This window comes from Eleutherodactylus coqui, chromosome 13, assembly GCF_035609145.1.
Source record: "Eleutherodactylus coqui strain aEleCoq1 chromosome 13, aEleCoq1.hap1, whole genome shotgun sequence".
NCBI lineage: Eukaryota > Metazoa > Chordata > Amphibia > Anura > Eleutherodactylidae > Eleutherodactylus > Eleutherodactylus coqui.
The window spans coordinates 120,033,148-120,054,936 of record NC_089849.1 but is presented as its reverse complement, the minus strand read 5'-3'; the positions used below and the strand labels follow the sequence as shown (position 1 = coordinate 120,054,936).

Here is a 21,789-nt window from a genome sequence, read left to right as displayed (position 1 = left end):
AATGACTCTACCCACAAAGAACAGAGCAGAGGAGAAAGAGGTACAGCAAGAAATGACTCTACCCACAAAAAACAGAACAGAGGAGAAAGGTACAGCAAGAAATGACTCTACCCACAAACAACAGAGCAGAGGAGAAAGAGGTACAGCAAGAAATGACTCTACGCACAAACAACAGAGCAGAGGAGAAAGAGGTACAGCAAGAAATGACTCTACACACAAAGAACAGAGCAGAGGAGAAAGAGCTACAGCAAGAAATGACTCTACCCACAAAGAACAGAGCAGAGGAGAAAGAGGTACAGCAAGAAATGACTCTACCCACAAAAAACAGAACAGAGGAGAAAGGTACAGCAAGAAATAATTCTACCCACAAAGAACAGAGCAGAGGAGAAGGAGGTACAGCAAGAAATGACTCTACACACAAAGAGCAGAGGAGGAAGAGGTACAGCAAGAAATGACTCTACCCACAAAGAACAGAGCAGAGGAGAAAGAGGTGCAGCAAGAAATGACTCTACCCACAAACAGAGCAGAAGAGAAGGAGGTACAGCAAGAAATGACTCTACCCACAAAGAACAGAGCAGAGGAGAAAGAGGTGCAGCAAGAAATGACTCTACCCACAAACAGAGCAGAAGAGAAAGAGGTACAGCAAGAAATGACTCTACCCACAAAGAACTGTGTAGTAAGCACAGAGTCCTCTTGAATGGAGAAAAAGTAGTTCTGGTGTGAAGAAGGAAAGGAGAGTGGTGCTTGTGGGGGATTCCCTATTGAGAGGAACAGAGGCCACTGTCTGCAGACCTGACACCTCGAGAGATGTCTGATAGGCTGTCAAGACTCTTCAGTCCTACAGAACACTACTAATTCCTACTAATACATGTAGGGACAAATGACACTGCAAAAATACAAGAATTATTTTCTTACCGATAATTCCTTTTCCATGAGTCCATGACCGCACACATGGAGGTTGCTCCGCCTGTGCTCGGAAGAAGGAGAGGTCTTAAGGCACCTCCCATATCCATCTCCAGTGACTTTTAAATCATCACAAAAGACCTTGTGACCTCAATCATTGCTTTGCTGAAAAATATGTCAATAACACATTATGGTTATATATATTATCATAGTAAAAAAGAGCCTTGTCCTACATTTTTTTTTTTTTGGGTGGGAAATTATGTGCTGTCATGAAGGACTCATGGAAAAGGAATTATCGATAAGAAAATAATTCTTGTATTTCCATAGCGTCCATCCTGACAGCGCACATGGAGGTAATACCAGATCACAATTAGCCTAGGGTTGGACCACTGCCTGGAGGACTTTTCGTCCGAAGGCCAGCTCTGAGTTAGAGTGAAGATCTACTCAATAATGTTTTGTAAACGTATGTGTGTTCAACCAAGTTGCTGCTTTACAGATCTAATCTGCTGACGCACCCCCGCGTTCGGCCGACAAGGAGGCAAGAGCCCTAGTGGAGTGGGCCCTTATCCCTTCTGGAACCGGTAGGTCCCTATTTTTGTAGCATTCTTGGATATCTAGCTTGATCCATCTCGCTATAGTATCTTTTGATGCTGCTTTACCCTTGTTGGGACCCTGAAATTGAAGAAACTATTTTTTCGATTGACGAAATGACTGGAAGGATTGTAGGTAACATACTATAGCCCGACATACATCTAAGCTATGTAGGCGTTGTTCTTTTTTATTTCTATAATTTTGGCAAAAGGAAGGTAGAATTATCTCCTGTATGTGGAAAGAGGAAAATACCTTTGGGAGAAAATCTGGAGAAATTCTAAGCCTTACACGGTCATCTAGAATTTTTAGATATGGTTCCTTTCAGGATAATGCCTGTAATTCCCCGACCCTTCTAGCGGATGTTATGGCAACCAGAAAAGCAACTTTTATAGATAAGTATTTTAATGAAATATCATGACTGGGCTCAAAAGGGGGATCACATAATCCCTCGAGCACAATATTGAGGTCCCAAGAAGGGACCAGATTTCTCAAAAAGGGTTTCATCCTACACGCTCCTTTAAATAACCTTTTGATCCATCTGTTCTCAATAAGATAAACATCAAATAATGCACTAAGGGCCGCTACTTGAAATTGCAAGGTCCTAGGACTAAGTCCCTTGCCTAGCCCCGCTTATTGAAAAATCCTAGATTTTTTTCAATCTGGTTTATCCAAGTCTGGACAATCTGGTCTATACCATGCATAATATATATCCCAGATTTTGGCATAGATCTTTGAGGTAATGGTCTTACAGCTTTTTAATAGGGTATCAATTACCTTCTGAGATAACCCTTGTGTTTTTAGTCTTTGCCTCTCAATAGCCAGGCCGTCAATTTTAGCCACTGGATTCTCTGGCAGAGTACCGGACCATGGGATAAGAGGTCCTCTCTGAGAGGCGACGTTATGAAAGATTGTATCGCCAAGGAGGTTAGCATTGGAAACCATGGTCTCTTTGTCCAGGCTGGAGCGATGAAAATCACTGTGGTTCGGCTTGCTTGTATTTTTTGTAGACAACGGGAGAGGAGGGGAAGGCGTATGCCAAGGTCATTTCCCAGTTCTGAGACAGGGCGTCTAATGCCATCAGACGATCTGTAGGTTTTAGTGAAAATAATTTTCGGCATTTTGCATTTCTCCTCTCGGCAAATAGATTGACTTGTGGCTGGCACTACTGTTTTGTAAGTTGGTGGAAGACCTCTATATTGAGGGCCCATTTTCTTGGGTCCAGCATTTTCCGCCTTTAGGATATTCGCTGTCTGGTTTTGGGACCCCTTTAGGTGGACCGCTGATAGTGACCGGACGTTGTTCTCCACCCAGGATAGAATTCTTTGTGCCATTCCCCGCAAGTGTGGATACCGGGTGCCTACCTGGTAGCGGATAAAAGATATGGCAGTTATGTTGTCAGATAACACCTCTTACGTTTTCCCTCTAAAAGGTCTTCTGATCGGACTAATGCCTCCCAGATCGCCCGGAGCGCTTTATAATTTGATGACTGGGTGCTGACGTGGGTTGACCAGGAGCCTTGTAGTATTCTATTGGCCACCTGGACCCCCCCAACCAGTTTTGCTGGCATCCGTGGTGACTGTCGCACAGGGGGATGGTGCCCATTTTATCACTTTCCTAAGTTTAGATGGTGACAACCACCAGTCTAATGATCGTTTTACACCCCCAAATACCCTGAATTTTTTTATCTAAAGAGGCCTGAGTCTTGTCCCAAGTTGACAAGATAGTTTGTTGAAGAACACTGGAATGGAATTGTGCCCAGGGAACTGTGGGTATGCAAGGTATCATATGCCCCAGGATTTTCATTGCGCCTCTAATAGAAACATACTTTTTCTTTTTAAGTTTCTGGAAAGAATTTATAATGTGAGATATGTTGGGTTCTGGGAGAAAAGAGACTTCTTTTACCAAATCTAGGAGTACCCCCAGGAACATTTTCCTAGTATCAGGAATTAAACTAGATTTTTGAAAGTTCACTAACCAGGAGTAGGAGAATAGACTGAGTGTCTGGTCTAAGTGAGACTGTACAGACTCCAAATCCTTTGCTGTTTACAAAAAATCATCCAAATAGGTGATGATAATGATGCCTTTTCCACGTACATAGCTAATCGGTTCAATCATGACCTTAGTAAACACTCTCTGGGCAGAAGAAATGCCCAACGGCAAACAGACAAACTGAAAATGGAGGATATCCCCTCCAATCTTTACTGCAAACCTCAAAGTTTTGGGATGTGGCATGTATTGGTATATGACAATAGGCGTCTTTTGTGCACATAATCAATGGTGCACATAACGTGGCACAGCCCTATTAACGGAACCGTAGGCCTGATAGTTTCCATCTTGAAGGTAGGATTTTTAATAAAGTTATTTAATGACTTTAAATTTATAATAACACTAAATGTTCCACTAGGTTTCGGGACTAAAAATAAGGTTGAATAATAACCCTGACCTCTTTCCTCCACGGGGACAGGTTTAATAATGTTTAATTCTAATAAATTCATAATTCCTTCCTCCAATTTCTCTTGGAGAAAAGGTAATTGACTTGGGGTGACTACATATTTTCTATGGGGAATAGATGCTACTTCTATCTTATATCCCGACATAATGACTCTCAGTACCCAGGGATTACCAGAAATCTGGCTCCATCTCCCTGGATACTGAGAAAGTCTACCCCCCCCCCCCCCCACTGCGATTTCTTTATCTGGGTGCAGGTTTAATGGAAAAGCCGGAGCTTTTACCTTTCCCTCCTTTTGTTGTGGATTTCCTTTGTTGGTCCACGGCCTACTCAATAGGAATGTTTGGACCCTTCCAGATTAATTATGAATTGGTTGTGCGCACAAGAAGATTTCACACTGACACAGGTTCAACATGTATAAACTTCCCAATTCTGCTTTATTTGTGGGCACGAAGCCTCTTTTATAAGGTTTAACATATCTGCCCATCTGGGCAGGTCAAAGATTACATAAATACAACGTATTGTTTAATTATTGGATAAGCATTTTGAAATTCTTCCGTCATCCGGTTATCTGTTATTGCCCTTTACGTGGTATCAGTCTGGAGAGGGCAGGACGAGATGAGTGGGTTGTCTTGGACCCATGTGTGGATGCTCCGATATGATTGGAGGTTCTATCTCGCACTATTATTAGTATAAATTTTCCATAGCTATTTGCATCATCTGCTAAAAAGCGGTAATGTCTCAGACCTCGGTTACTTGTGTCTGAGTTTTGCTTCTCCTAAAGTTACCAGAATCGGGAACTAGAGCGTTCTTGCTAAATGCTAGCTTCTGCTTATATCTATAGGAGTTTAGTAAGCGGAAAGTTTCATGATATATGAGGAAGTAGATATATTGGATACATAAAGAATATATCTATATTTGTAGAAGAGCAAACAAAATGGATAATACTGTCCTTGGTATACAGAATGCCTAACTTTTATGAAAACAGGTCCACTGCACATGATATGTATGTCCATTGTACCGAAAATATAGATATGGCGGATGTCCACTACACTTTTGGGTAGGACCATCTGCCATATTTCCCTTTTATTTCTCGTTCTGGGTTGTTCAGGCTGCTTCCGGAAGGATGGCGTTCTTTTCTGGAAAAAAATTGTTGGAAAACCTTTTTTCCTGTCTGCGACTCTTTCTAGAATCTTATCCAGGATTAGTCCGAATAAATATTCTCCCTGAAAAGGGATTGAGCATTATCTGATTTTGGATACTGTATCCCCTGACCAGGCTCTGAGCCATAAGGCTGGTCTGGTGGAATTGCCTAGTCCTGCATTTCTTGCTGCAAATCTTATTGACTCAGCTGAGGCATCTGCGTTTTTGATCAGTGGGATGCAATCTAGGATTTCGACTGTGGAGGTCGTCTGCTGGAGATGTGATTCTAGCTGATCCAGCCATATGTACATTGATCTTGCTACAGATGTTGCCGTGACATTTGCTTCAATTATCGTTCATGCTGACTCCCAGGCTCCTTTAAGGAACCCCTCTATCTTACGGTCCATTGGATCTTTTAGCTGCGACCCATCTTCAAATGGTAGTGATGTCTTCTTAACTAACTTGGCTTTTTGTATATCTACCTTTGGTAGTGTCTGCCACAGAGTTGTATCCTCAGCTGAAAATAGGAGACTTTCCTTAAATTCCCTGGGAATGGCCTGACCCCTTTTTGCTTTCTGCCATTTGTCTGTCACTATTTTCTTTAGATTTTCTGTAATTGGGAAATTTTTCTTTTGTCTAGTTCGAAGTCCCCCAAACATCATCCTGCACTGATCTCGCTTGAGGAACATCTATGACTTCCATAGTATTACGGACTGCGGAAATAAGTTCGTCCAAGTTTTGATTGAAGAAATAATATTTCCTCTCATTGTCCTCCCCTCGGATTGGCGCTGAAGTTTCTGACCACTCGTCCTCTGAATCATCCAAGTCTGATGCTTCAGCGGAGGAAATCACATATTCGCTAGTGCACGCTCTTTTCATTTGTCTGGAAGATCCCTGTTGCGGGTCAGATATTTGTCCTGCCCGTAAAGCCTGTACCTCCTCCTGGACCATAGTACGGATCCCTTGTAGTAAATTTTGTTGTTCTTCTTTTACTGTGTTATCTGTACAGTCATGGCAAATAGTTTTTTTTAACATTCTCTTCCAATCTTGTTGCGCACAAGGTGCACCATCTTATGCGTTTTTTTTATCTCCCTTGGTTTTTAATGCTTCCTCCTATAATAGGAGGAGCCATTTTTACCAGCACATCATAACAGCATTACTTTGTTTTTGTGTCCAAATGGACTACTTACTTTTGGCATGCTCCCCTTTCTTTGCCTCTGCACTTTCCATATTACCAGGAGGTGTAATGGAGTCCCAAACGCTGGGAAGGCATTTTGCAGTTTGAATTTGTCACCTTTTGAAGGGAGTTGCCGCATTGCATGTGACCTCAGAGCAAGCCGGCCGGCGCTAGACACCGGGACCTAGGCGCACGGTACAGTAGTACCTGCCGCCGGTCCCTCGGTCTCCTGACCGCTCTGGATGGTGCCGGATGACGAGCTGCCGCTGTGGGGCTCCTACCCCCGGTTGGAAGAAGACCTGTGCCCGGTGAGTGGATCCTGCAGCTTTTCCCTAGCGTCCTTCCTCCAGCACAGAGGAACTCCTTCTGTGTCCGTTGGGACAGGAAAAAACACTGGAGATGGATATGGGAGGTGGCCCTAAGAACTCTCCTTCCTGTCCCTAGGAGCACAGGCGGAGCAACCTCCATGTGTGCTGTCAGGATGGACGCTATGGAAAAAGACCTTGCAACTATCTGCAGAGACTTTGAAGACCTTGGAAAGAAGGTGAAGGAACTAGGAGAACAGGTCTTCTTATTCATCCTCCCAGTGGATTGCTATGGAATAAGAAGATGGAACAGGATTCTAGAGGCGAACAACTGGCTACGTCGATGGTGCCGTCAGCAAAGATTTGGATTTCTAGACTATGGAGTGAATTACCTATACGATGGACTGCTTGCTGGAGACGGGTTGCACCTTACAAAAACAGGTAAGCATATATTTGGTGGGCGCCTTTCTTCACTCATTAGGAGAGCTTTGAACTAAAATAATAGAGGAACGGAAGTGAAAGGCCGGTAAAAAAAAAACCAGACCTCAAAAAAGAGGAGGAGGCATTGCGCTGTATGTTAGGAAAACATTCATCTCCACCGGGATTTAACCCTTTCCAATCCAATTTGTATCCTGGTTTTCCTAGGGGGCTTACTGTTTTTCTGCCGTTCAACAACGGCGCTATATGCTGGCTAAAGCCAGTACTGCATGAGGTGACACGTTGGATAGGCTCTGACAGCAGAGAGGCTGAAAATATACAGTAAGAGAACCCCAGACGGACGTCTTCCAATATCGGGACTGTATAGCCTTAAATCATATTGTCTTCAGAGGTCAGACAGTGGATTGGAAAGGCTTAAGCTTCAGAGCATGGTAGTTCGTGTAGAAGCTGTTTGGGTAAGAATACAAGGAGAGAAAAGCAAAAAGCACACCGTTGTAGGCATTTACTATAGGCCACCTTGACAAGCAGAAGATATTGATGAACTCTTTCTACATCAGATGGCCAAGCTCTCAAAAAAGCATGACATAGTGATCATGGGAGATTTTACCTATCCAGACATTTGTTGGGAATCTCTCTCAGGTAAAAGTAATGGATCCAACAAATTCTTATGCACGCTTGCTGACAACTTTATCTTCCAAAAGGTAGAAGAAAAAACAAAGAGGATCTGCTATCTTGGACCTAATTCTTACCAACAGGGTGGGGATGGGTGAGGAAGTTAGAGTGGCTGGGACCTTAGGAGGCAGCGATCATGCAATTCTTTAATTTTGTATAAAAAGAATAGGAAGGCATGGGAAGACTCAGACCACAAGATTGGATTTCAGAAAGGTACATTTTAATGAACTCTGAAAGAGGATAGGAAGAATCCATTGGCAGGATGATCTTAAGGACAGAAATGTCCAAGAAGGTTGGGAAATATTGCGAAATGTGATTCTCAAAGCACAATTGTTAACCATCCCTAAAAAAAAGAAGAATGGGAAGTATTTAAAGAGACCAGCATGTATGAACACAGAACTTGCACACACGTTAAAAAGAGAGAAAAATATGTGTATCAAATGGAAAGAGGGGGGAATATCTAAAGAAGAATATAATACAGTGTGCAGAAACTGTAGGGCAAGTGTCAGAAAAGCTAATAATGAATTGAGGCTTGCAACAGAGGCCAAAAGCAATAAAAAAAGGATTTTGGGGGTATGTCAAAAGCAAAAGAAAAGTCAAAGTCAAAGAAGCTATTGGATGCTTACAGGCTGAAATCGGTGAATTGGTTAAAAATGATGAGAATGCCGAACTTTTAAATTCCTATTTTGTATCTGTTTTCTCTCATAAACTAGATGGAACATCAACTGATCTTCCATGATGTATTGGGGGAGTAAAATAATGCAGGCCATCTATAAGAAGAGAGATGTCGAGGGAACTCTTAGCTAACTTAATTGAATTCAAGTCTCAAGGTCCAGATTTACATCCTCTGATACTAAAAGAAGCAGTGGAGGTAATTGTTGAGCCACTCGCCCTATTTTTTGAAAATTCCTGGAGAACAGGTAATTTTCCCCCTCTACTCTTCCTTAGTGAGACCTCATCTGGAATACTGTGTCCAGTTCTGGGCACCCCATTTTAAAAAAGACATTGACAAACTGGAGCAAGTTCAGAGAAGAGTTACCAAGATGGTGAGCGGTCCGCAAACAATGTCCTGTGAGGAACAGTAAAAGGATCTGGGAATGTTTAGCTTGCAAAAAAGAAGGCTGAGGGGAGACCTAATGGCTGTCTAAAAATATCTGAAGGCCTGTCACAGTGCAGAGGGATCAGCCCTATTCTCATCTGCACAAGGAAAGACTAGAAGCAATGGGATGAAACTGAAAGAGAGGAGAAATAAATTAGATATTAGAAAAAACTTTCTGACAGTGAGGGTGTTCAATGAGTGGAACAGGTTACCACGGGAGGTGGGGAGTTCTCCTTCAATGGGAGTGTTCAAACAAAGGCTGGACAAATATCTGTCTGGGATGATTCAGTAAATCCTGCACTGAGCAGGGGGTTGGACCCGATGACCCTGGAGGTCCCTTCCAACTCAACCATTCAATGATTGTGTATTACTTCTGATATTCAACCACATATTATCCTCACATTTGACATATGGATATTTTTGTGTTCCAGGTGCTCTTTGTGGACGGTAATGGAGTCCTGCATCACAGGGGTAATTTATAAGTTAAGGCCCATTCAGACCCATTTATAGAAATTGCACCCAAAAAACTCTGATGCAACTTGCCGATGGATACATGTGCTGGCAGTCGCATAGTCGCCCTTGAAATTCTGTCCTGCACCGATAGACCAATCTGTGTGTGCAACCCTGCCATCAGTATGGACGACACATTACTGTAATTAGTTACCTGTTTGATACTTTATTCTGCTACTAAAGTAGATGAGAGCTAAGACAAAATTTGCACAAAGCCAATTGAAGATCTCTGGTGCTCATAACAACCTTTTTTATACCTTCATTCCCAGGGCAATCAGACAGGTTATCAAAGTGGAGGTGCAACCTCTGAGAACTGCAGTGTTACCAAGAGAGCAAAGAGGCGTGGACTGTCTGTGTTATAGACTGAGCATATTCAGCTATATCCAATACCAATTTTATTTCTATGGAACTAGATGCTGTAATTCACAAAATTAGGGCTTCTTCACATGGGCGATGCGCGTTTTTTTGCTGGCCGCATCACAGCTGAGAAATCGCATGACCAAGTCACGGCTGCATCTCCCATGTTTACGGCCGGGCTCTGCTAAACTCCTTCATAGTCTCCTCTCCTTGCCAGCTCCTGGCAAAGGGAGGGGGCGGGAACTAGTGTGTTAAACTCACACCCCTTGGAGGCGATGGGGATGGAGCTTGTGTGCTAATCTCCCACCCTGTCTAGCCCCTCCCTTTGCTGTCAGAGCCGCTGCTACCACCTTTTTTCAGCAGCTCCCATAGGAGTCTATGGGACTGGCCAGAGTATACCGGCAAAAGGTAGCTGCAGACCTATCTTCTAGTTAGCATAAAAGCGGCCAGCCAGAATGTGCATCAAGAGTGCTATCTTTTCCGGACGGACGATGCATTGGAATCCAATGCTTTAGATGATTGTGATTTTTCAGACCGTTTTATCACCGCAAAATAGCCGCAATAAAACGCACATGTGAATAAAGCCTTAAGCTCCAGTTCTTTAGAGAGAAATGGTCAGACTACTCTTCCAGACAGTAGCGTACATAGTATGTTAGGCCAAAAAAAGATAAATGTCCATCCAGTTCAGCCTATTAACCCCCCAATGTTGATTTTAGAGGAAGGCAAAAAAAAATGCGCTAAAAAGCCAGTTTTTCCCAATTTTAGAAGAAGAAAAAATTCCTTCCTGACTTCAATCTGGCAATCGGAATTATCCCCGGATCACTGACCCTTCTGAAATTAGTAATGATCATAACTAGAGATGAGCGAACGTACTCGGTAAAGCACTACTCGTCCGAGTAATGTGCTTTATCCGAGTACCTCCCCGCTCGTCCTGAAAGATTCGGGGAGCGCCGCTGCTGACAGGTGAGTTGCGGCGGGGAGCAGGGGAGAGCGGGCGGGAGAGAAGGAGAGAGATCTCCCCTCCGTTCCTCCCCGCTCTCCCCTGCAGCTCCCCGCTCCGCGGCGCTCCCCGAATCTTTCAGGACGAGCACAGCGGTACTCGGATAAAGCACATTACTCGGACGAGTAGTGCTTTACCGAGTACGTTCGCTCATCTCTAATCATAACATATAGTGTATAACAGTAAAATCACACAATGGCTGGCATTTAAAGGGGTTGTGTGGTTTCAATATAAAAGCTTTTGTGTGCTGGGCATATGGTAAAATAAAAAAAAATAGCAGAAACTCGCCTGTCTACTCTCCTATGCCCCCTGACCTGCTCCCACTATTCGTCCCCGTCCTCCGCCGACAAGTCAGGTGACTGCTGCAGCCAATCGTAAGCCGCAGTGTCTCATTCTGAACTTCTAACATCGGCACACACATCTGAGTGTCATGAAGTCACCTGACATCCGGCGGCGGATGGGTAAGTATGCAATATTATTTTATGTTAACTCATGCTCAGCCCATAAAAGTTTTTATATTGCACCCACACAACCCTTTTAATGGCCGTGCTCTGGATTCTTCCTGCCAGCAAAGGACATTTGGTAGGATGCCAGATTTTGCTCTGACTACTGGGAAAATGCAGGAGAGTGGGGATCAGTTGTTACTACTAGGAGATAAGGGGAAGAGACACATTGGGTGACTACTAGCTTAGTTTTTAGACCTGGCTAATTTGTTTAGGCCTAGTATGTTTTTTCCTTCTAAACAAGAGTTGTTAATATTGGTACCCATTATTCTTCTTGTTAGCTGGTCAGGCCTAGTAATATGTTATATCTTCCTTTAGTCTGTAATGCCAGTGAATGACCTCCAGGCATACGTCGGCGTTATTTATTTCTCCTTCTTTCATCTCCAGGTTTTGGAGTGGCTTGTCACCTTGGGATCCTTACTGGTCTACCCACCATTGGTGTTGCCAAGAACTTGCTTCAGGTCGATGGTCTAGAAAATAACGAGTCACATAGAGGACAGGTAAGTACACGGAACCTCACTAATCCTACTAAAAACCATATACCCACATTCCGTACAATTACGGCTTATGCATCCAAACTGTGTTCATTTGCCTACCTTATAGCAGTTAGTGTACCGCTGACTATCACAGAGGTTTGTGCAACACTCCAAGGATATGTAAGCCTTGCTACATCATCACTGACCCATCACCAAACTGGTAATGCTGGATGATGTTGTAGGCAGCATAATATTCACCCCGACCTCTCCGGACTCAAGTCTGTCACATGGGCTTATTGTGAACCTGCTTTCGTTAGTGAAGAGAGCAGACCTGCTAGTTTTGATAATCTCTGATGGATGACAATTGAGCTACATGGTACAGGGCTGTGAGCACAGGTCCCAGTACAGGATTTCAGGCCCTCATGTTGCCTTCATAGTCTGTTTTTTGACAGATTAGTCAGAAACATGCAGACCAGTAGCCCGCTGGAGGTCATTTTGTAGGGCTGTGGCCATGCTCCTCCTGTTCCTCCTCGCACAAAAGAGAAGATACCGTTCCTGATAATAGGTTGGTGCGGACCTCTCCGACTCTCCTTGTATAATGGGCAGTGTTCTGGTATCTGCTGTATACATGTATGACTCTGTACTTGGAGATACAGTAAAGCTTCTTGTGACAGCATGTGCCATCCTGGAGGAGCAGGACTGCTTGGGCAACCTGATTGGTCTGAAGATACCACCTCATGCTACCAGTAGTGACAAGGACAATAAAAAGTCAGGAAGGGGAAGGAGAGAGTAATTGTCCTTGGGCACCATCTGCCCTAACACTAGCTGGTGCCTCTCCAGGACACTTGTTTTCATTTGCACAAAAGCAGGTGAAAATGATTCACAATTTCTTATGCTTACTAATTGAAGAGATTGATAACCGTCAAGTTTAAGTGACTTGGGGTTCTACTGTGATGACTAAGGCCTCATGTTTACGGGCGTTTTTTCACTGCGTATTACGCATGCCGCGGGATACGTGGTAAATGGAGTGAATGAAAGTCAATGTATTTTTGTTGATCCACACACGTGTGTCCATACATGAGTAAAAGAATTAGCAGCATGCTCTATTTTACCGCGCATTATGTGCATGCAGCCCTATTGATCTCTATGGGTGTATGTGAATACGCAATGTAAACGTAGTGCTTAGGCAAGCAGTTACGTAAGCACTGTGTGTGAAATGCATGTTGCTAAGATACATGCAATGAAGTGGGAAAAAAAAGCAGGAAGAAGTAGTGTTTTTTTTGCGTGCATATTGAAACACGATTCATATGCAGTACATACATACACAAAAAACACGCATATGCAGGGAAAAAGATTGCATATGCACAGATTTACAGCAGCATTTTACACATACGCCTGCGGACATGAGGCCTTAGTGTTCCTTAAATTTATTTTGAGCACACCAAAATTTATACACACCAAAATTCTAATAATTCAGCACATGGTTGCTAAGCTAGAAGACTGTTATGTCCACGGGCGCTTTTTCCAAGCGTCTAACGCGTTATATGAGGTGAATGGAAGCAATGGAAGTCAATGCCTTTCATTCTTCCCTGCACACCGTCGTGTGGGTGGTACTCTTTCTGCATATGATACGCAGCCCTTCTTTGGACTTCGTATTGAAACGCTGTCCCTACAAATTTGCAAAAAATAAAAAAAGACACTGCGCTTGTCCGTAACGTCAGATTCCTGGACATGTGCCGTGCATACTTGGCTCATACACGGTCTGTCAGCAAAGCGAAACGACTGTGTATGTGTGAAACGGCATAGGAGACCCGTGCTGTTTTACACATACATTCGTGGAAACGAGTCCTTAAGTGTAGCAGAAGTTTTACATAAAAGCATAAACTTATAGAATCCTAGAATGGTAGAGTTGGAACGGACCTCCAAGGTCATCGAGTCCAACCCCCCGCTCAGTGCAGGATCACTAAATCATCCCAGACAGATATTTGTCCAGCCTTTGTTTGAAGTCTTCCATTGAAGGAGAACTCCCTACCTCCTGTGCTAACCTGTTCCACTCATTGAAGAATAGGGCTGATCCCTCTCCAGTATGACAGCCCTTCAGATATTTGTAGGCAGCTATTAAGTCTCCTCTCAGCCTTCTTTTTTGCAAACTAAACATTCCCAGATACTTTAACCGTTCCTCCTAGGACATCATTTGCAGACCGCTCACCATCTTGGTAATTCTTCTCTGAACTTGCTCCAGTTTGTCTATGTCTTTTTTAAAGTGCGGTGCCCAGAACTGGACACAGTATTCCAGAGATTGGAGCTGCAAGAAGATAATTTGCATATTGCCTGTGCATTCTGGGAAGAGCAAGCAGGAAGATTGCTGGGCTTATCCGGGTCTAGCTGCTCGGAGGACCTCACCAGATGTACGATTAGTAGTATTTTATAGGTTATATATCTTCACTACAATTCTTGACTTTTAGAAGTGGACATTAACTGACAAATATCTGAAGGCCTGTCACAGTGCAGAGGGATCAACCCGATTCTCATTTGCACAAGGAAAGACTAGAAGCAATAAGGGGAAACTGAAAGGGAGGAGAGACAAATTAGATTAGAAAAAACTTTCTGACAATGAAGGTGATCAATGAGTGGAACAGGTTACCACGGGAGGTGGGGAGTTCTCCTTCAATGGAAGTGCTCACAAAAGGCTGGGCAAATATCTGTCTGGGATGATTTAGTGAATCCTGCACAGAACAGGGGTTTCGACCAGATGACCCTGGAGGTCCCTTCCAACTCTACCATTCTATGATTCTCTGCTGATGTAGTCTAAAATTCTTTCTTGATAGAGGATCCTTTATTCCCATTCCTTTGTAGATCTATCTATCTACAGAAACTTCTCATTATGGCCACCAGAATCAGCTACTAAACTGACCAATCAATACAGCACTAGCAGTCGGGGTGTTGCTAGAGTCTTAAAATATGAGTCACACAAGCCTTAAAGGGGTTGTCCCGCGCTGAAAGGTTTTTTTTTTTTTTTTTTTTAACCCCCCCCCCCCCCCCCCCCCGTTCGGCGCGAGACAACCCCGATGCAGGGGTTAAAAAAACAAACCAGAGAGTGCTTACCTGAATCCTGGTGGTCCGGGGTCTTCATACTCACCTGCTGAAGATGGCCGCCGGGGTCTGCTCCCTCCGTGGACCGCAGCTCTTCTGTGCGGTCCATTGCCGATTCCAGCCTCCTGATTGGCTGGAATCAGCACGTGACGGGGCGGAGCTACACGGAGACGGCATTCTGCACGAGCGGCCCCATTGAAGACAGCAGAAGACCCGGACTGCGCAAGCGCGGCTAATTTGGCCATTAGAGGCCGAAAATTAGTCGGCACCATGGAGACGAGGACGCTAGCAACGGAGCAGGTAAGTATAAAACTTTTTATAACTTCTGTATGGCTCATAATTAATGCACAATGTACATTACAAAGTGCATTAATATGGCCATACAGAAGTGTATAGACCCACTTGCTGCCGCGGGACAACCCCTTTAAGACATATTGCCCTGCCCCTCCCCCACACCCCAGCAAAATAAAGAATATATACACACACACACATACACTATGGCAGCGTGACTTCTCGTGTAGCATGTTTATGCTACAAGGAAGGAGTCAAATGGCAGAAGCATGAAAATTGTTTTTTCTTTGGGTTTGAGCTTCCTAATGAGATAAATAGCAGCTGAGTGGGAGAGTTCTTCGAGAGAAATGAACCAGAATGCTCCTGCTTGGGAAAGAAGTTAGCTAAGTAAAGGCCTTAGCTAACTTTTGAATGGGGGTGTAAGCAGCAGGCTTTGCTCCTGGTTTAGCGAAGACATTTCCAAGCTCTCGCACACAAACACAGATATGGACTTTTTCTCATAGTGCTACTCTTTAATCTTGGATATATACATATGTGTACATTTTATAACATGTAAGACTCCAATACAACAGCTCAACTCTAGTATGGCTTTAAATAATGCAGTCGCATAATGGTGAGAGACCAGCTGTACACAGTGATAGTGATTACAGTGCAGTTACCTCCACTGATCAGTCGTTCACTTTTCTTCTCTATCTGGGCCTATAACCGCAATGAATTATAATAATTATTAATAATTATCTTTATGTAGTGCCAACATATTTCACAGCACTTCACAAGTCAGAGGGAACATACACAAAATAAAGCCTCATTTGCACAGGACGAATGTCGGGCAAAAGATGCCTGACAATGGTCTCCCGCGTGTACTCACTCCTGTGCTGCTGCACAGCAGCGAGTATTGTCGACTTGCAGTGGGGTGGCTGGAGGAGATTGCTCTCCCTTGACTCTCTGCATTCACTTAACACAGTGGCCGTTCAGCACTTACCGGCTGCTGTTTACACTTAACGATCATCGTTCAGGATTTTATGCAGCGTAAATGATGAACGATGATCCTGAATGATGAGTGTTAACAGCAGCAGTTCAGTACTGAATGGCCACTATGTTAAGTGAATGGAGAAGGGCGGGAGAGAGCGAGGAGTGAAATCTCCTCCTACTGTCCTGCTTCACTGCTGGCCGTTCTGTAAGAGAGCTGGCGATACTCGCTCCTGTGCTGCAACACAGGAGCGAGTACACAGGAACTAGTGTCTGGCATCGTCCCGTGTAAATAGGGCTTAAGGCCTAACATACAGTATTGAACTGATAGCTTGAATAATAGGAGTGAAGGTCCTGCTTGCAAGCGCTTACAAACCATAAGGAAATAGGGGTGTCACTTAAGATACAAAAGCTTGTTCTGTACAATCCAGAAAAAATAGGGTACTATACGTGTATACATAAAGCTATATGAGCCAATCACCAGCCGTATCTGTGTATGTATTGGTGAACAGCTCAATAGGGTGTGTGGGGGAATACAACAGGAAGAAGGGGTCAGGTTTCCAAAGGAAAGTGTAGAAGCGGGGCACTTTCCAGAAACTTATGCTGCACTTTAAAAGTCTTATGGGAGACTTAGTTTAACCCCTTAGTGACAGAGCTTTTTTCCATTTTCGTTTTATCCTCCTCCCTTTTTTAAAAAAAATCGTAACTCCTTTTATTTATCTATCGATGTCGCTTTATGAGGGCTTGTTTTTTGCAGGACAAGTTGTAATTTTCAATGGTACTATTTATTATACCATTTAATGTACTGAAAAACTTTTAAAAAAATTCTAATTGGAGAGCAATGAAAAAAAGACGACATTCCACCATCTTTCAGTGCGTCCTGTTTCTATAGCGCACAAACTGCAACAAAAAGGACCTGATATCTTTATTCTGTGGGTCAGTACGATTACTACAATACCAAACTTGTATAGTTTTTTTGTTGTAGTACTTGTATTTTCTTTTTAAGATATATATATATTTTTGTAAAATTTTTTGTGTCCATATTCTGCGCACTTTTTTATTTTTCTGTCGACATAGTTGAGTGAGGGCTCATTTTGTGTGATACGTCCTGTCTTTTCCGTTGGTACCATAGTTGCATACAATTGACTTTTTGATCACCTTTTATTACATTTTTTCTCGGAGATAGGGTGACCAAAAAAGTGCATTTCTAGCGTTCTTTATTTTTTTTCCGGACCACATTCATCGTGCTGGGTAAATAATACGTTACTTTGATAGATTGGACTCTTACTGACGAAGCATTACCAAACACGTATTTTTAGTTTAATATTTATTTATTTTTATAGCAAATATGACAAGGGTTTTTTAAAAACTTTTTTTATTACTTTTTAAAAAAATAATTCGTAAAATGTTATTGATCTCATTTTTACACTTTCTTTTAGTCCTCCTAGAGGACTACAACCAGCGATGCTTTGATTGCTCCTGCAGTATGACGTAATGCTATAGCATAACGTCATACTGCTTTTTGACAGGCAGTCTATCAAGCCACCCCACGGGGATGGCTTGATAGGCAGTCTGCTGAGGCAGCCCTGGGGCCTTTTAGAAGGTCCCCGGCTGCCATGACATCTGCACGGCTCCCCTGATCTCACCGCGGGTGGGGGGGGGGGGGCGTACGGCACCCCCGAACGGTGTTCGGGGGATTTAAATGCCGCTCTCAGAACTGACAGCGGCATTTAAAAGATTAATAGCCGTGATCGACCGTTCGTGGCTATTTCCCAGGGGTGTCAGCTGTAATAAACAGCTGACGCCCACACTATATGGAGGGAGATGGCGGCGCTATCTCCCTCCATACACGTCCTGCAACAGCAGGACGTAAAAACACTATAGGGCCGTCACTAAGGCATTGAGGCTGGGTTCACACGAGCGTGAGATTGCTGCATATTACTCGTGTGCTGTACATGCGTGTGATATGCGGTAATTTGTAGGCAATCAAATATATTGCCTTACACAGTTACATTCACTTGTAGGCATTGTGTAATACGCAAGCGCAAACTAGAACGCAGCATGTTACATATTTCACGTGAGAAAGACGTGCAATTAGATTGCATTTACTTCTGAGCACTGATCTTCACTAGCCCTGGCAGTCACATTGAAAAAGATTTTTCAGCCCTTAAAAATTAATGAAATATCGGTCATCAATTGTTGACTGTCCACCCAGGACCCCAGACAGTCAGCTGTTCACCAGGTCAGTTGTCATCTAGTATGAAGGAAGAAGGGGCTAGCTCGGTTTATTGTGCAGCGGCCTGTCATGATACTGCAGGCAAAGCTCCCATTGATGCGTTCCTGGGATCAGTACGCGTGCCAGCAGTCAGACCCCCATGAATAGTAAGATATCTCCTGTCCTGTGGTTAGTGAATAACTTACTTCGATAGAACTAATAATAATCTTTATTTGTATAGCGCCAACTTATTCCGCAACATACCTTTTAATGGTATGTTGTAGGGAGCAACTTTCTGGGGAAATTATTTGCTTTCTTGTATGGATCCCAAGTTAAAGCCTGTATTATATAGTCCAGAGCTTCATTCACAATTCTGCTAGTTATTATTGAAAGACATCACCAGGTTGGCTGACAGCGACAACCTATCAGCTTAGGTCCTGTAATCTAGGAGAACTGTTTGTTTAGCCTTACATCAGATGACTGTACAATGCCTGGTATGAAAACAGTTCCAAAGCATTAAAGCATCTCCTTGAAAAAGCAAGGAATGCTAGAAATTGCTCAGGGGCAAGAGCCATCTTAGGCTCGGCCCAGGGGGCTATTTGGGGCCGCCTGACTGTTCTCCACCGACATCTTTTTTTTCTGACACTTCTGCTGGCCTGATTTTTGCTGTGCTGTTATGTAAAAGTGGCTGCAATGCAACTTAGGACCTCGGACAGCCCTGCATGACTGCAGGAATTACAAGAGTGCAAAGGACTTGGACCAGGACTTTCAGCAGCCTGACGCAGGCAGCATGATAACCTCATTCAATCACACCACCGACATTAAACCTTGAAGAGGTTAGCAAAACTATATAAATATATATATTTATTATCTAAAACGGCATAATGGATACAGGCGCTTGGAGGCATTGAGGGCACATGGGCACACTATTTCTGCTAAGTTGGCACGTGGAGTAACTATTATTGTGATTGGGACACCTTGGAGTATGTTTACCATTAAGGGGAAACTTGGGGGCGCGATTACTCCTAATGGGGTATTTGTGGGCACTTACAATTTGGAGGGCACTATTACTTTCTAAGGGTCACATTGGTGGGCATTAGTACTATACGGGGGACACGAAAGTATAGTTATTTCTGAAGCAAAGTATTTGCAGGCCGCATGTCATACAGCATGTACAGTAATAGGGTAAGATATGGTAGCAAGTAGCACAAAACTGGGGTAGCAGCAGAGTTGTTTCTGGTTTGGAAAGGGTTAATAGAGTGCTGGAATGGGGAGGACCCAAAGATATGTGTTGCAGACTTTACAGAGGCAACTCATGGCTGGAAGAAATCTTTATGGTGGCCTGGGCCTGATGGGAAAAGTGAACTCGAGAGAGAATGTCACCTGTGAGTCTATAACGGTTATCACTTACATGGTCTGCAGAGTGCTTGTGTCGATCTGATATACACCGCTTTGTCACTGTAAGGTATTAATACATCCTTTGTATACCCACGCTGATTAGGATGCACCTCTGAGTTCATGTCAGTATAGCTGAGTCAGGCTGGAAGACGTGTCTGTATTATGAGCACGAAAAAGATCTATTAAGATCCTTGTGAAATTGGCCATATGGAGGAGGAATAAAGTTCTTGATTGTTGTGCCGCATCTATGATATTGGCTTGTTTCTATACTGTATTTACGGAACAGGCTTAGTTCTTGTACCATATATACATTATAACGTTGGTTCTGGTCCGGCATACTATAAACTTCCTCCGCTGCTGTATGTATATTTTGATGGTAATTCTAGTGTTCTATTTATGTTAAATAGATAAATAGGCTAAGAGGAGGACATTTATAAAAGTCACAGATTTTTGCACGTGTTCCACTTATGCAAAAATGTGTGACCTTTTTAGCTTTTTGTGTAGACCGTGCCACTTTTGTAAAAATGTAAGTTTGGCTTGTTGGGAGGGGTTGTGAAAGGTTGTCACATATTCTATGTACATATATTTACATTTCACATGTATTCATTTATATTTTAAGGCAAAAGAGCTTCAGAATGGAGGAGACTTCTTTTATCTCAAAGGCAGTTCAGGAAACGTTCTGGGAGCAGTAAGTATACTGAACAACTCAGTGCTGAAATATACCAAAACTAGTTGGCTCGATACAGGTGTTTTACGTGGCGTTCGCACTGAAAATTGTATGAAGTCAAGGTTACTTTAGAGGAACCAAGGAATAAAATATGTATACACATAGAGTAGTGTTAGATACATTCAGCCTGAAGAGAATCTGTCCCTCTGCAGAATGTGCCACCCCTCCCATTCTCCTCATTTAGCACTTAAAGAATGCTCAGGCCAAATTTCACACTTCTACGCCATCCGGAAGTTACATTATATAGGCGTGAACTTACTTTTTGCAATTGGCATTGAATCAAGTTGTGACCCCTTTACTTATCCTATTTAGAACCTAATGAATGCTATTGGAAAATTTCATGTTTGTACAATGCCAGGAAGTTACACTACATAGGGGTGCACTTAAATTTTCCAATTAGCATTGAATAATCAAGTTATGACCCCTTTACTTTTCCTATTTAGGACCTAAAGAATGCTCCTGCCAAATTTCATGTTTGAACTAGATCGGGAAGTTAGAAAATTAGATTAGGTACATTACACAGGGGTGCCAATACTTTTGCACTTAGCATTGAATAATCGAGTTGTGACCCCCTTAACTTTCCCCATTTAGGACCTAAAGAATGGTCGTGACAAATTTCATATTTGCATGACACCGGGAAGTTAGAGAATTAGTGACGAGTCAGTCAGTGAGGGCTTTCACCTTCTTATTTATTTATAATATATATATATATTCTGGGATGCAGGAATCCACAGTCGCGCCAGAGGTTAGCAGAGTTTCTACCTTTGCTGTCAATGGGGCCAACGAGAGCATGCAGCAAAATACAACATGCCGCGATTTGTTTCTACATCGCACCGCGGTGCCATACAGGAAAACATCATATGACTCCATTCAAAAGACTAGGGTTCATATGTGTGTCTCACAGCGCACGAGTCTCATGCGATTTTCTCGCCTGTGTGAAACCGCGCTGAGGCCTTACTTGCACAAAGTTTTATCGTGGCTATTTTGCCATGATAAAACGTTATCAGAAAATCGCGACCATCTGAAGAATTGGCTTTGAAGGCATTCGTTCAGATGGGCGTAAAATCGCCTGGCTGGAAAAAATAGCACATATGCTGAGGATTCCAGTATGCCGCTTTTATGCGGGGCTGGAAAAAGATAGGTCTTGTCCTATTTTTTTCCCAACGATTAGCCGGCAGGTCAAATAGAAGCCTATGGGAGCTGCCGGCAAGGGGGGGGGGGGGGGGGGCTTTAGCAACGGCTCACGCTGCTAAACTCTCTCCCACCTCCCTACCTTTTGCTGGCAGCTTCCACAGGCTTCAATAGGAATTTCTATTGCCGCGATCAGCTGGCAAAGGGAGGAGTTACGGGCTGAGACATATATATTCTACACCCGGCCATCTGAATGGGTGAGAACACGAGATTTAGCCACTACTCGGTTGCAGCTTTCTCTCATTCATGGGATTTTTTATTTTTTTCCCCAGCCATGATGCG

The 21,789-nt window shown here is 43.3% G+C and overlaps 1 protein-coding gene across 4 annotated transcripts in view; it reads left to right on the top strand.

The window, feature by feature from the left end:
* The window catches only part of ENDOV (endonuclease V), a 165,435-nt gene that overhangs the window by 8,469 nt on the left and 135,177 nt on the right, over positions 1-21,789 (top strand). For all 4 annotated transcript variants that reach the window (XM_066587957.1, XM_066587955.1, XM_066587954.1 and 1 more), the window contains exons 4-6: positions 9,209-9,248; positions 11,535-11,647; positions 20,209-20,277. In XM_066587957.1, coding sequence (XP_066444054.1) covers positions 9,209-9,248; positions 11,535-11,647; positions 20,209-20,277 — 222 coding nt within the window. The remainder of the gene's footprint in view (positions 1-9,208; positions 9,249-11,534; positions 11,648-20,208; positions 20,278-21,789) is intronic.